The sequence below is a fragment of the Cyanistes caeruleus genome, chromosome 9 (genome assembly GCF_971803275.1).
Source record: "Cyanistes caeruleus chromosome 9, bCyaCae1.hap1.1, whole genome shotgun sequence".
Taxonomy (NCBI): domain Eukaryota; kingdom Metazoa; phylum Chordata; class Aves; order Passeriformes; family Paridae; genus Cyanistes; species Cyanistes caeruleus.
Genome location: NC_141709.1, coordinates 27,269,475 through 27,282,055, shown reverse-complemented (window position 1 = coordinate 27,282,055; position 12,581 = coordinate 27,269,475). Strand labels below are relative to the sequence as shown.

The following is a 12,581-nucleotide window of genomic DNA, read 5'->3' as shown; positions in this document are numbered from 1 at the left end:
GTCGTGTGTAAGCTGGAACTTCTTTCACAGAAGTAGAAACAAAGCGACTGACATTTCTGCTTTGATGTGAGGCTGCAGCTAAGATTTGATTTTGAAATATGAGAGTGAACTGAAACTACCTCCAATTTAAAGGTGAATTTTTAATGACCTTAAAAGTTTTGAGAAGTTTTTTTCCCCCCTTCCCTTAGGGACCAGAAAAAATTTTAACAGTAATCTTACTCATAGCTGCAAGTCTACAGAGAGAGTGGCCGTAGGTTAATGAAAAATTGACACTGCTACTTGCTGTGCTTCTAGCAGAATATTTTTTTTTCTTCAAACTGAAGTGAACTATTGCACTGTGTGAGCTGGTTATGAGTCTCACATACTAAACTGGATGTTGCTTTTGTGGAAGCCACAGGAGTAAGTCACAGAACAGCATTTCTGTTTGGAGCACATGCTGCAGTAATTATTGGGTTCTTAAAATGGTTACCCTGGTCCTTCCCACAGAAATAAAGAAATAAAGAATTAAAGAAATGAAGAATTAGAGGTTGCTGGGTTAGTCTACACTAGGGAGTGGCAGAGGAGCCATCCCAATGATCTCCATCCCAGTGCCTGGTCCCCAGTGCTGTCAAGGAGCCCCATCACAGTCCAGCAGAGAAACTGCAGAGCAAGAGATGAGTGTTCTGTGTGAAGATGCTCCTGTTGTGCACACACATGTGCTCTGCTCCACCCTGCTCCTGTGGCACAGGGACTCCTCAGGGGACACCCTGTGGCTCACAGTTGTTCAAGTGCCCTCTCCAGGAGCCTCTCTGCGGTTGTTCTGGGGACAGCTTGTTCCTGGGAATCAGAAATGGCAGCGACTCGGCAGCTCAGGCTGACTTTGCTTCGGGCTCTGACAACTTAATGACTGTTTGTTGTCCTTGGCATGGTGGTGCCATCTGGCCCTGCTTGGATGGCAGGGCTGTGATCCTGCACTGCCTGGAATTCCAGCTCCTGCTGCTGAGATCTTGGGCTGTGCTGGAATGGCAGCAGTGGCAGCTCAGTGCCAGCCTGTGGCAGATGGAACTCGCTTCATTCACCCCCCGTGAGCTGTGCTGGAGATGGACACGCACAGGGGTTGGAATTGCCGGTGAGACAAAGGGAGGGAAGGCATGAAGGTGGCTTCAGGTGTGATACGGGGTTCCAAGGCAGGAATTAAAGAGCCACTGGATGTCTACAGGCCTCCCAGCTCCCTTGGAAGGATTTTAGACCTGTACCAGTAAAAGTAGGAAGGGAATTCTGAGAGATTTTTTTTGTGTATATTTTTATTATTATTGTTGTTGTTACTGTTGTTGTTTTGTTGTTGGTTTTGTTACTCAAAAGAGGGGAAGGGAAAGTATGAAGAGAGTGCAAAATAAAGGAAACCAAACCATGTAAACTTTGTGAGTTTGTTTATTTTCCTCCTGGGGAGCAGGCATACAGAAGGGTGCTGGTGTTCAGCCCACCTGTGCCCTCCTCTCCCCGAGAGCCCCACGAGCTCTACCCTGGTGGAGTTCCCTTCTGTAGGATGGCAGGGAAGGCAGTGCTCCCTGCAGGAATGGGAGCTGTGGATCAGGACCCACTTTAGCTGAGGAACAGGGACCTCCAGCTGCCATTCCCCTGGGCAGGTGCCCATCTGTGCATGCCAAAAATGCTGTGCCTGCCTCTCCCTCCTTGTCCCAGAACTCCAGTGCCAGGAACCAGAGAATTCACTGTGCCCTGTTTGTTTACTCTCCACCCTGCTAAAATGCCTGTGGTTTGATTCTTTGCCTTTGTAATAAACTGTGCCCACCACAGCGTATATTCTTTTAAATAACATTTTTAAATATTTTCCGGTAAATTAAAGTGATGACATGTTTGTAGGGCTCATTGTTAATTTCATTTCCTTTGGCTCAGCCAGCCAGATAAAATGCAATGTTATTAATCTTTGTTTAAAAGAAGATCCTTTGCCGAACAGTAATAAATGATCTTGATAGATTTGTCAGGAAAATGAATGATAATCATTTGCAGATAGACACAAGCCTAGTATGGAAGATTAATATGAAAATATGTATTGGCATCATTAATAACATCTGCTGCCAATGCACTTGGATATTGGTTACAGCCTGAGAGAGATGTGTTCTTGTTAGGACACCACAACTCATCCCCTGCTGCCACAACCAGCCTGCACACTGCTCCTGTTCAGCTGGAGTTTCATTTTTTGATTGATTTAATTTTAATTTATTTTTTTCAGCTAATTACATTGTTTTCCTAGAAAACACAAGGAAAGGTCAAGATGTTTTGAGACAAGTTTGCTTTATTTCAATAAAATCGCTCAGACTTCCCCTCCCCAATCATTCTTTTCCCTTTTGTTTCACTTCAGTGCTTCAGAGCAGAGTAGTGAAGTCAAGTAAGTTTACCAATGAAATGTGCTCCTCCTGGGGGTGCACAGCTGGCTGTATCTGGCAGTGTGGGTGTCTCCACTCCTTCTCTGGGCCAAGCTCAGAGATGCAGTCACAGCACTCAAAGTGCCTTATTTTGTTTAACCAACATCAACATCATCATTTTAAAGGAAAAGTTACCTTCAAGGATCCGTGGAGTGAGATGGGAAGAACTCATCACATAACCAAAGGTCAAAAATATTTTGTCATTAAAATAAAAAAAAAAAAAAAGGCTTAGTGAAATTCAGTTCTACTCTCTGCAAAACCAAATGCTTCTTGGGGAAAAAAATAATCTCAAAAGTTTAAAAAACTGCTCCAGTTTTCCTGTCCTACTTGGTGTTGCTTTAAGGGCATGTGTGGTCCAAAAAAGCCAATGAAGCCATGGAGCTGAGAGCTGCTGAAGGTGGCCCAGGGTGAGGAGGTCAGAGGCCTGGTACTTCCAAATGCACTAAAAGTGTACCTGCTATTATTAGACATTTGACAGCTGTTAATCACTGCTGGTAACTTGATTTTGTCTAAATGTTTTGAGGCACCCTCTAATCTGGGCACTGCCTGCTTGAAACTGAGTATTGGAAAGGCAGGACCAGCTCTGTGTGATGTGCCTCTTCCCGTGGGGATGGATGGGCAGCTCATGGCACTGGGAGCTCCCTTGTCCAAAGGAAATCTACTTTTTTCTCTTAGATGAGCAAATGAGGCCATGAGGCCAGCACAGACCCCATCCAGCTCCATCCAAACTGAGCATAAGCAGGGAAGTCATGGCCCAAACTTTCCTGTGCCTGGTGGAAACAGAGCCTTGTTTCTTCCCTCCTTGCTGACTCATTTTCTTTACCTTTATGCTGCTGTGCTTCTCTGCTCACCTGCCCACACCCATGGTAACTTGGACCTGCCCTTTGGATGCAGGGTCACATCCTGTGGGCATTTTCAGCCTTCTCAGGCACAGATGTTACTGGTGGGTGCTGCTGTCTCTTTGTGGTTTCCAAGATTTTGGCTGTGCCACGTTACATGGTGGCACCAAGACGGGTCAGAAAAGCCCAAACTCGCTCAAGAAAGTGAGATGCTGATCCAGGCCTCAAGGAAGGATATTTCTTTTCCCTGGCACAGCCAGGGAGCCCTTTGTGTGTCAGAGCAGGACAGATCACCACAATAACTCACAGTCAGGACTGGCTTGGTTACTCAGGCACCTTTATTGCTGGAAATGCTGTTAAGGGGCAGCATCAGCCCTGCGAGCAAACAGGCACAGGCTGGTGTAAGAGGATGCAGGATGGGGGGCTCAGGGAGAAGGAAGAAGCCCCTGTACCCACTGCTGATGCCAGCCAGGGGTGGGGTGGGAGGGGTCCCCCACAGGTTGTGGGGAGGCTGTGGGAGCCAGACCTGTCATGCTGAGTTAATCCAGTGCTCCCCAATTGATCCTATCTGAAATTTGGCCATATAAAAAAACACAGCTAGTGTTTAAGTCTCCTTCCCCACACCACTGTAAACCAGAACTCCTTCCCCTAAGCACAGCAGAGCAAAGTCAGCCCTGAGAGAGGCCCCAGCCTTGCCACGGCTGGGCTTTCCAAAGCCTTTGCTCCTTGCTGGGCTCAGCTCTGCACCCTTAAACTTGACCCCAAAGCTGCTGACTTGCCCCACATGCTATCCCACACATCCCCTGCAAATGTGACCAGTGCTGAGTTCTGGTACCCCCCAGGGAGAAACTGAGCCCCACAGTCATTCCCAGCAAGCGCTGCCTGCAGGGAAGGGCTGTGCTGCCTGATGCTCCCAGCTGGGACAGGAAGGGGAGAGCAACCAAAGCCTGAGCCAGCTCAGCCAAAATATGCCCACAGGAAAACACTGACAGCCAGCAGGAGAATGGCATTAATGTCACACACAGTCTTCCACAGGGGCTTTTCCTCGATGCTGGTGAGTCTCTGCTCCAGGACAGCTTTCTCCTCCGGGGACAGGGCGGGCGTGGGGCCGGAGGACAGACCGCACAGCCACATACACACCACCTTCCAGCAGGGACGTTCGGCTGCTGCCACACAGGGACCAAAACAGCGATGTTAGAACCTACTGGGACTCCTCCTTCCCTTCTCCCAGTCCTTTGGAGGTGCATTGGCCAGTCTGGAGTGGGGCTTGAGAGGAATGTTGTGTGGGAGGTGCAAGATGATGGAAAGAAGGGAAAAGGAAAATGGAAAAGGGGAAAAGGAAATGAGGAAAAGGGGGGGAAAAAAGGAGAAGGAAAAGAAAAAGGAAAAAAAGGAAACTTCTCCCTAGACCATGTACAGCACAGCCTGATTGCAGTAGGTTGATTGCACCACTCACTCATTAGTTAATTAACAAACCTCTTCCCCCTCCTCCCCAACCCACCCAGATTCCATATACTTCTAAAAATTCCTGACAGCATGATGGTCCATTTAGAGATATCCCAGCTTGTTCATTACACATGACATGCCCGGTGAAGTGTGTGTTTTAATTGTCATTCCTGTGTTGTGTGTATTTCACTCACTGTTCTTTCCAAATAGAACCTTTTTTTTTAAATGCATAATATTATGGGGCCTTGAAAAAAGGTGTTACCCAGGGAAAAACCCTCATTAACCTGTCAACTGCTGTGTTTCACATTTCCTTCCTCATCTCTGCTAATTACCAAAATACCAAGATATTTGTTTATAAAAATCTGAGCTAGTGAACTAGGAGTTGATAAGAAATAATGCTGAATAACTGCATTCACCTTAAACCCAAATTTACTCTATTGGGGAAGAAAAAACAAGGGATTTGTTTAGATGTTCACTTCTGTTAAGCTTGGCCGTGACTGGTTCCAGTGCCCTTTGGACTGACCAGCACATGGAAGGAGTGAAGAAGTCTCATGTGTGCCTTTATTCTGAGATTCCTGCTCTGTAACCTTCAAAGGTTAAGCTCAAAACCAGAAAGCTGCATTTTTTCTGCTTTATTTGCAGAATAAAGCTCTGTCCACTCAGAAAAGAACTAGCCTATGTAGCATCTCCTGCTACTGTTCTGTCTCCTGACAACTCTTTCAGTTCACTTTGCTCTGCCTTCCTATCAAATACCTCTGGGAGGACACAGAGCTGTTTAAGGTCTGAGTTTTAACCATGGCTTACATCCTAAGGGAAGATGAAAAGATCCTGTTGGCATCATGGAAATGAGAAAAGTGAGGCCTGTGGGTTCATTCTAGGGCATCCACAAAGTGCACATTTCTGCTCCCAGGGTCTCTTGGTCCCCTCAGACTGTGCTGCTGTTTTTATTGGTGCTCTGTTTTTTCAGGAATGGCAGCTCTTCTGAGCCATTCAGAGAGAACTGACATCAAGGTATGTTGGGAGGACCAAGAACCACAACAATTTCATTTGTCACATCCTTAAAACTGTAAATACAAGCCCCAGCTCCGGTGAATGCACCCTCATGTACTTTAGGGATTAGCATGGGATCCTGGCTGTGCACTCCCAGGCACATGAGTGTGTTTGTTCACCCCTACCTGGCTCCTCCTCATCTCCTGGAGCTGCAGTTTCCACCAGCTCCTTCTCTCTGTGTTCTGTGGTCTCTGCTGCTTCACTCCCGTCGTTTTTCAGGTTTATGGCAGGTGGTTTTCTGTGCCTGGTCCACCACGTGAGGCTGTCCAGCTGCAAAGTGGAACAGAGGAACTGGTCACTGCCTGCCTGTTCCAGTGTGACCACCCAGACATTTCCCTCCTTGGGAGGCACAGGTCCAAGGTGATTCTGAGTCCTGTCTGGGGTGATCTCCCACGTTCCCTCCCTCCCTTCCTGCACAGGTGCCCACATGCTGGCTAAGGAGGTTGGCACCATCCAGCTGGAGTTAAAAAGCTGGAAAAAAAAGTGAAATAGTCTGGTTTCTCTCCTTCCATTTTTTAAAATAACTTGTTCCATCCCTGTCTCTGAGGAGTAACCCTTTAGTAGACATTGGAGAAGCAGCTTCCTATTTGCAAGGCTCATGTGATTGATCTGAAATAATGATGGTCTGCATCCAGACTGGCAGCCCTCCAACAGGGAAGGGTAATAAAGTCAAATAAATAAAAAAAAAATCAAAAAAGAAGCCAAGATACCCCCTCTGGATACAGTCAGTCACAGACAGCTGCTGTGCCCTAGAATATTTTTTTTAAATTCCTTATTTCTCTGATGGGCCAATACAAGACATTGTCTGTCTCTGCAGAAAGACACAAAGGACAATCAGTCTGCTTTACAAATGCCCAAGTTCTGAAACTCTTATCCTAGAGCAAGCCTGAAAGTCTTCTCTCTGGAACACAAGGAGTGCACAGGAGACATTGATCTTACAAACCTCAGTGGCCCTTTGGCAGCTGTGGGGGTGTCAGACAACCCAGGGGCTCAGGGATTTGGGGTTAAGCCAAGCCTGCTGCTGCTGTGGCTGACCTTGGCATGCCCAGGATCTGGGTGGCTCTTCCTGACCCCTGCCCTGGCCAGGCCAAGCAGCAGGGACAGGCTCATCCATCCCTCCCAGCCCCAGCTCCCGAGTCCAGCGGCTTCCCTCCCCCTCCAGCCCATGCTGCCTGGCAGAGGGGCACAGGGGGGGACAGTGCAGTGGTGACAGCAGGGCAGGCAAAGTCACACAAGTGCCCCAGGAGCAGCTGCCTCCCTGCTCTGCCCATATGGAAATATGGAACTTCCCCAGTGGGTCACTTACAAAGTAACGTGAGTTTAATTTTTGAATTTTGCACACAAAAATCCAGGCAGAAGCTTCCAGCTGACACAAAATGTTGCATAATTTCCAGAAGATTTATAGCTTTATTTAAATCATTTTCAACCAAGATGAGCATTGGGCAGGGCTAATCTTTCTTGTCATGAAGTGCTAAATTGCTTTGATTTGATGATCCTCATCTTTCTCGGGGATTTTTTTTTTTTTAATCACTTAGGAAATGTCACTGGAACACAGTAAAGTTTCAGGGTACTAAAGAATTTCCAAAACTTTTTTTTTCCTTTTTACTCTCCTCTACTCATGTGTCACTGAACCACTGTCTCTGCATATTGCACCATAATCAAGGGCTGGGGTGTACTTGGGGCTTGGACTCCACCAGAGAGAAGCAATTCCCAGTTGTGTATTGGCTATGCTGGAAAGCAGAATAGACACAGGGAACCTCATGGCATCATCCCACTGACCCACCCAGGAGCTGGGTGTCTCCTCCACGGCCAGAAAAGCAAACCAGCACCCCAGAGAGCTCCTGGTGAAGCATCACAGCAGCACTCCAGCTTGGAGCTCCGCTGGGTTTGGGCTGGCTGCATTCCCTGAGATGCCCCTTTCTCCCCCTTGCCTCTGGGGCAGAGCAGCAGCTCTGTGTGGCCATGGAGGCCTCCACGGGGCTGGCTGTGCCTGCCTGTGCATCCCCAAAGGGATGGGGAGGGGAGGCAGATGGTGGCAGTGCCTTGAGTGCCTGGAGAAAGCAGGAAAATACCTAATTTAGAATTGCCTGCAGGGGAGCTGTGTCAGCTTTACTGACTGGGACCTTGGAAGTGCTGCCTGAGGCCACCATGTCCAAGGGCAGGGGAGCAGGAGGGAGCCTTGTGCTGGTTCCTGGGGAGCCCTGAGGCTCTGCTCCTGCCTGCAGAGTCACCCTGAGCACTGCTGGGGGAGCCCTGAGACCCCCTTAGTTCGCTCCTGTCAGCACCCACAGGGCTGAGCGTGTCTGGCTGCCAGAGCCACCAAGGGATGCTGTGGCAGCTGCAGCACCTCAGAGCTCGCAGGGTGGGCTCAGGCCAGCCCAGCTGGGCTTGCTGCTCCTCCTAAGCTCTGCACCAAGGGGAGCCACTGAAGCCAGACCTCGAGACACAGGGAGAACACCCCAAGCCCAGAGTATAGCCGGTGGAATTGCCAATCCATCAGCCTGTCAGGGTGAGCCCTGACCCCTGGGGTGCAGCACTCAGTGCTTTGTGGGCTGCTCCCCTCCCTTTCCTCCCTCACAGTCTCCTTGGGAAAGGGAGTTTGCAAGAACTCAGCAAAGTTTTTCTTTTGTTGTTCGTAAACTAGAATAAATCCTTCTGTTCCAAAATGCCATCTGGCACCTGACAGTTGTGTTTCAGCTTCACAGTCTCAAATTTAATTGTAAGCTCTTTTGCAGGGTTTTCAAGGACGGCGTGACACAATATGGACTACCTACAATGAAGACATATGAACTCTGGAGCACACCAAACAAATTCCTTGCATACTTGTTTTCCAGCACAGCATCAATCACCACAGGGATGGGAGAGTGTCCAAAACAGCAGGAGAAAATGCTACAGCTTGCAGTTCTCAGATTGTAATTCATTTAAAGCCAGGAACATTAGCTGTACCACTCTAACATCAGATACAAATCTCTTTTCTCCTTTCGCCCATTTACTATCTCAAAAGCATTGAGATTCAATATTTAAAGTTGTCCAGTGTAGATCCTCAGCTGGTGCAAAGTGACATAACTGTGCTCAACAGCTGTTCCTGGTCTTTGAAGGCAATGGAGCTGTGGTGATTTACATCTGCTGAGGTATGATCTATCACTGTATTTCCTCGGCTTTGTCTTTGCCGGCTTGTTTTTCTGCTCTTTTTGCTTGACAAAACAAATGACACAATTCCTAGCTCTTGTACCGTGTCTTTCATCATTCCATCCCCAAGCACTGCAGTTAAGGATGAGCAGAACCAGCCCCATGCAAGTCTTAGGGGAGAAATAGCTGAGGCTCAGGAAGGGAACTGGTTCACCAGGAAGCCCCAGAGCTCCTCATGCAGGACACCCAGCACAGCATCCCCCTCCCAGCCACGGCCACAGCAACACTCAGGCTCTTCACCACCGGTTTGCCCACCTGCATGCCAAGTAAATAATGGCCAAACACAAAGACCAGGTGCCAGTTTCTACCCAGACAGAGCCTGGCACACCCGCCCTGATCTCCAGCCCCTGCCCTTCCTTCCCCGACCACTTCTGTCCCTGAGCCAGCGCAGCCACAGACTCGCTGGAGATGAGGGGCAAACCAGAAGTGATGGTCCAAACCCACATCTCTGCTCATGTCTAGGGCAAAACCTGGGGTGAATCTGACCCAGGAAAACAAAAAGTTTTGGTCTCAGTGCTGCCCACTCAGATTCGTACCAGACAGAAACCCAGCAGTGTTGTCTCCTACTTCAGTTAAACCCCACAGCTTCCCTTTGGCTGTTCTCTGAGGAACAAGGGCAGATTTTCCTGTTGAAATCAGGGATAAACAGTAGAAACTGAATGGAATCAGACAAAAAAGAAATGGGGACAGACTTTCCCATTCCTACTGAGCTATGGAAAGGGGGAATGAGCTACTGCTTAGTGGCATGAATTTCCTGGCAGTCTATTCCATTTTCCTTGTGGTGGGAAGACACTGAGGGACAGAGAGCACATGGGATGGTCATCACAAATATCAGATGATTGATCTGGATCTCTGTGTCCAGCCTTTCACTGCCACAGGCAGTATCATTAATCCTCACTCATTTTCTACAACAGAATCTCTTACACAGAGGTCAGGTACTGAGCTCAGCACTATGTGGGGTCCATAGCATACCAAAAGGCTATCCTGAACAACCCTATTGAGAAAACTTCCCCCAAAAAGCCCAGCTGATGTTAGTTCCTGGCCCTTCAGCAAGCTCTCCTCCTTCCCTGGCTCTCCAGAGGCACCTGAGGCGGGGCAGCCACCACCTCTCATCCTTTGTTTCTCTGGGATAACTGCACACGGCTGCTTCAGACAAAATCCTGCCCTCCCTGACCATACCCCTGGCTCTTTGAAGAATGTGTCAAATAAGGTCATTTACATCCAGCACCTATAAACTCACACATTTCAGTAGAAATACCTCTGAAAATCTCCCCTGGGGAATCTCTTAGGATTGTAACCTCACTTTCTTTAATTCTTTTATAGTGGGGTCCATGCTGAAATGCCCCTCCTGGAAGATGCTTGAAATGCTTTCATACCTCTGAGGTCAGACTAAAAAGTCTGGAGATGCTGGAGCCAGTTTCTCCATCTCCTGAACCGCTGGTTTGATGCTCACTGTTCACCAGTGCTGTGTTAATGCATCTTATCTTGCTATTGCTGTGGGCAGGGAGCACTGCACATGTTTAGCTATCACAGGTCAGATGATAAGTGGGAACTCATTAAACCACAGTAATTAATTGCTGGCAACCATCTGGCCACCCCTGAGCAGTCATGAACAACGTAAGCAGCAGAACTAATGGTGCCTCCTTGCCAGTATTTCTCTCTCCCATGTGGATCCTCTGATAGCTAATAAAAGCTGAGAGTTTATCTCCAAGCAGACACAAAGACAGCCTCTCTCCCCCCTCCTCTCCCCTATCTGAGCACCTGCTTTCATGTAATCTTTAGGAGTGGGGTATCCTTGACACCTATAACATTTCATCAAAAATTGATGGAGCTGGTTAATGCTTTACAAGTTATGAGGAAGCAACAGATTGATACCATCACAGCATTTTCTCTCTCATGCAGTTAGACAGGAAAAAAATAGGTCTTTTTAATCTATCCAGTAACCTTTGCTGAGAGGTAGGTGGCAGTTTTGTTATATTGGCAGCTGCTTTAAAACTTGGGACTGGGAAGAGTTGCTTTAAGGTTTTATAATACAAAATCTCCCAACTCTGCACCATTTTAATGTGCTAAGTAAAAGAAAGTTGTGCTTCCCTCAAAGTTATTAAATTTAATTGAGATCACATTGGGACAAAATGTTATTTTCCTAAATGCCCATGTTGCAAAAGATATTAATCTTGTTTGCCTGCAAGATTGATGCTGTCTCTGCTGAAACAGGCTAGATGCTACAATTAGATATATTTAATTCCTCCTCAGCAGTGCTCTGTAATGTGATTTCATCTCCTTCCCCTTCTTCTGTTCTTTCTAGTCCAGTTAGGATGGGCTGTGTTGTCTGCCCAGCTCTGGGCACAGCATGGGAACTCACACTCAATCTGAAGCACTCAGTGCTCAGCAGCATTAAAGCTCAGCAGCATTAAAGCTCAGCAGCCTGGGCACTAGGGAGAGCTGAGGAGCAAGGGCTTCTTGGCAGCACATGCATTGCACACCATTTCTTAGCCACTGCAGGAGCAGGAAAAGGCAGATCTCGGGGATTTTTGGTAGCCAGATGGGGGCTCTGGGCAAAGGGTGTCACTGCAAGTGGCTTACCTTTTCTTCAGGGATGGGTGGGGTGCAGAGGCTGATGATGACAATGACAATGGTAGTGATGGCAGAGAGGATGAGGGCGAAGTAGAGGTAGTGCACGTTCTTCAGCACCGCTGGTCTCCTGTCCTCCTCCCCACAAGACGGGGCAGTATAAATAAACTCCATGATCATCCGAACCAGACCAACGGCAAGGCCAACAATGAGACCCCAGAAAGCACCCTGAGAAAAGGCAAGCACAAAGAAAAGGTCACTGCAAATTACCTCTGGTTGTACTTTTCCCTCTCTTCTCCCTCTTTCCCAAGACATTTTTTGCCTGATGGAAATCCACACTGAGTTGCATCAACGGAGAATTTTTTCAGGTAAAAACCCTCATTTTCTCTCACTGCTCATCAACATGGAGCACACAGAGCACAAACAATGCAAGAATCTCCTCCTAACAACGCTCCTCCAATGAGGCTTTGACACATCATCCCTAAATGGCAGAACAACTTCCCTTTCATTCCTTCAAATGGGACTGCCACAATGTACCTAGAAGCAAACCCACACCCATTAGAGACTGGGGTAAGATTCATTAATTTGTGTCAGGAAAGGCTGTCTAATTGTCACACTTGAGCTGGACTGGCTCCAAGTTTAAAGAGTCTCAAAGGCTAGGTACTGAGGGAAGCGATATTTATTTGTTTTATCAAAATAAATACATGTATCAATTGGTTGTTGGCACTTCACTTACAGGCTCATTAATCCTCTTCCAGAAGATTGCCAAGAGGAAGAGGGCTGCAATTGGTGGGGACAGATAGCTGACTATGGACTGAATGTAGTCAAAGAGCTTTCCATTGTTGGCTGACTGAATGATTGGGATCCAGAGAATGCTGATGACCACAAGGATGAGGGTGAAGACTCTGAGAGAGAAGGATAAATTTGTATTAACTCTATAGGTAGATTTGCAGCAAAACATACTCCCAGATTCTCTTGGAATTTCCTAAGAAAAAATCCACAGATCACTCTCAAGAACCTTTCCTTGTGTACATGGGAAAAGAGAAAATGTTCTGCCAATGTG

At 47.6% G+C, this 12,581-nt stretch overlaps 1 protein-coding gene across 2 annotated transcripts in view; it reads right to left on the bottom strand.

Annotated features, from left to right (window-relative positions):
• Positions 1-3,582: 3,582 nt before the first annotated feature.
• Positions 3,583-12,581, bottom strand: part of SLC5A9 (solute carrier family 5 member 9) — a 58,853-nt gene continuing 49,854 nt past the window's right edge. The window contains exons 12-15 of one of the 2 annotated variants that reach the window (XM_023932458.2): positions 12,255-12,423; positions 11,531-11,746; positions 5,884-6,028; positions 3,583-4,428 (exon numbers count right to left, since the gene is read on the bottom strand). In XM_023932458.2, coding sequence (XP_023788226.2) covers positions 4,220-4,428; positions 5,884-6,028; positions 11,531-11,746; positions 12,255-12,423 — 739 coding nt within the window. In that variant the 3' untranslated portion in view covers positions 3,583-4,219. The remainder of the gene's footprint in view (positions 4,429-5,883; positions 6,029-11,530; positions 11,747-12,254; positions 12,424-12,581) is intronic. The other variant, XM_023932457.2, reaches the window with a different exon arrangement.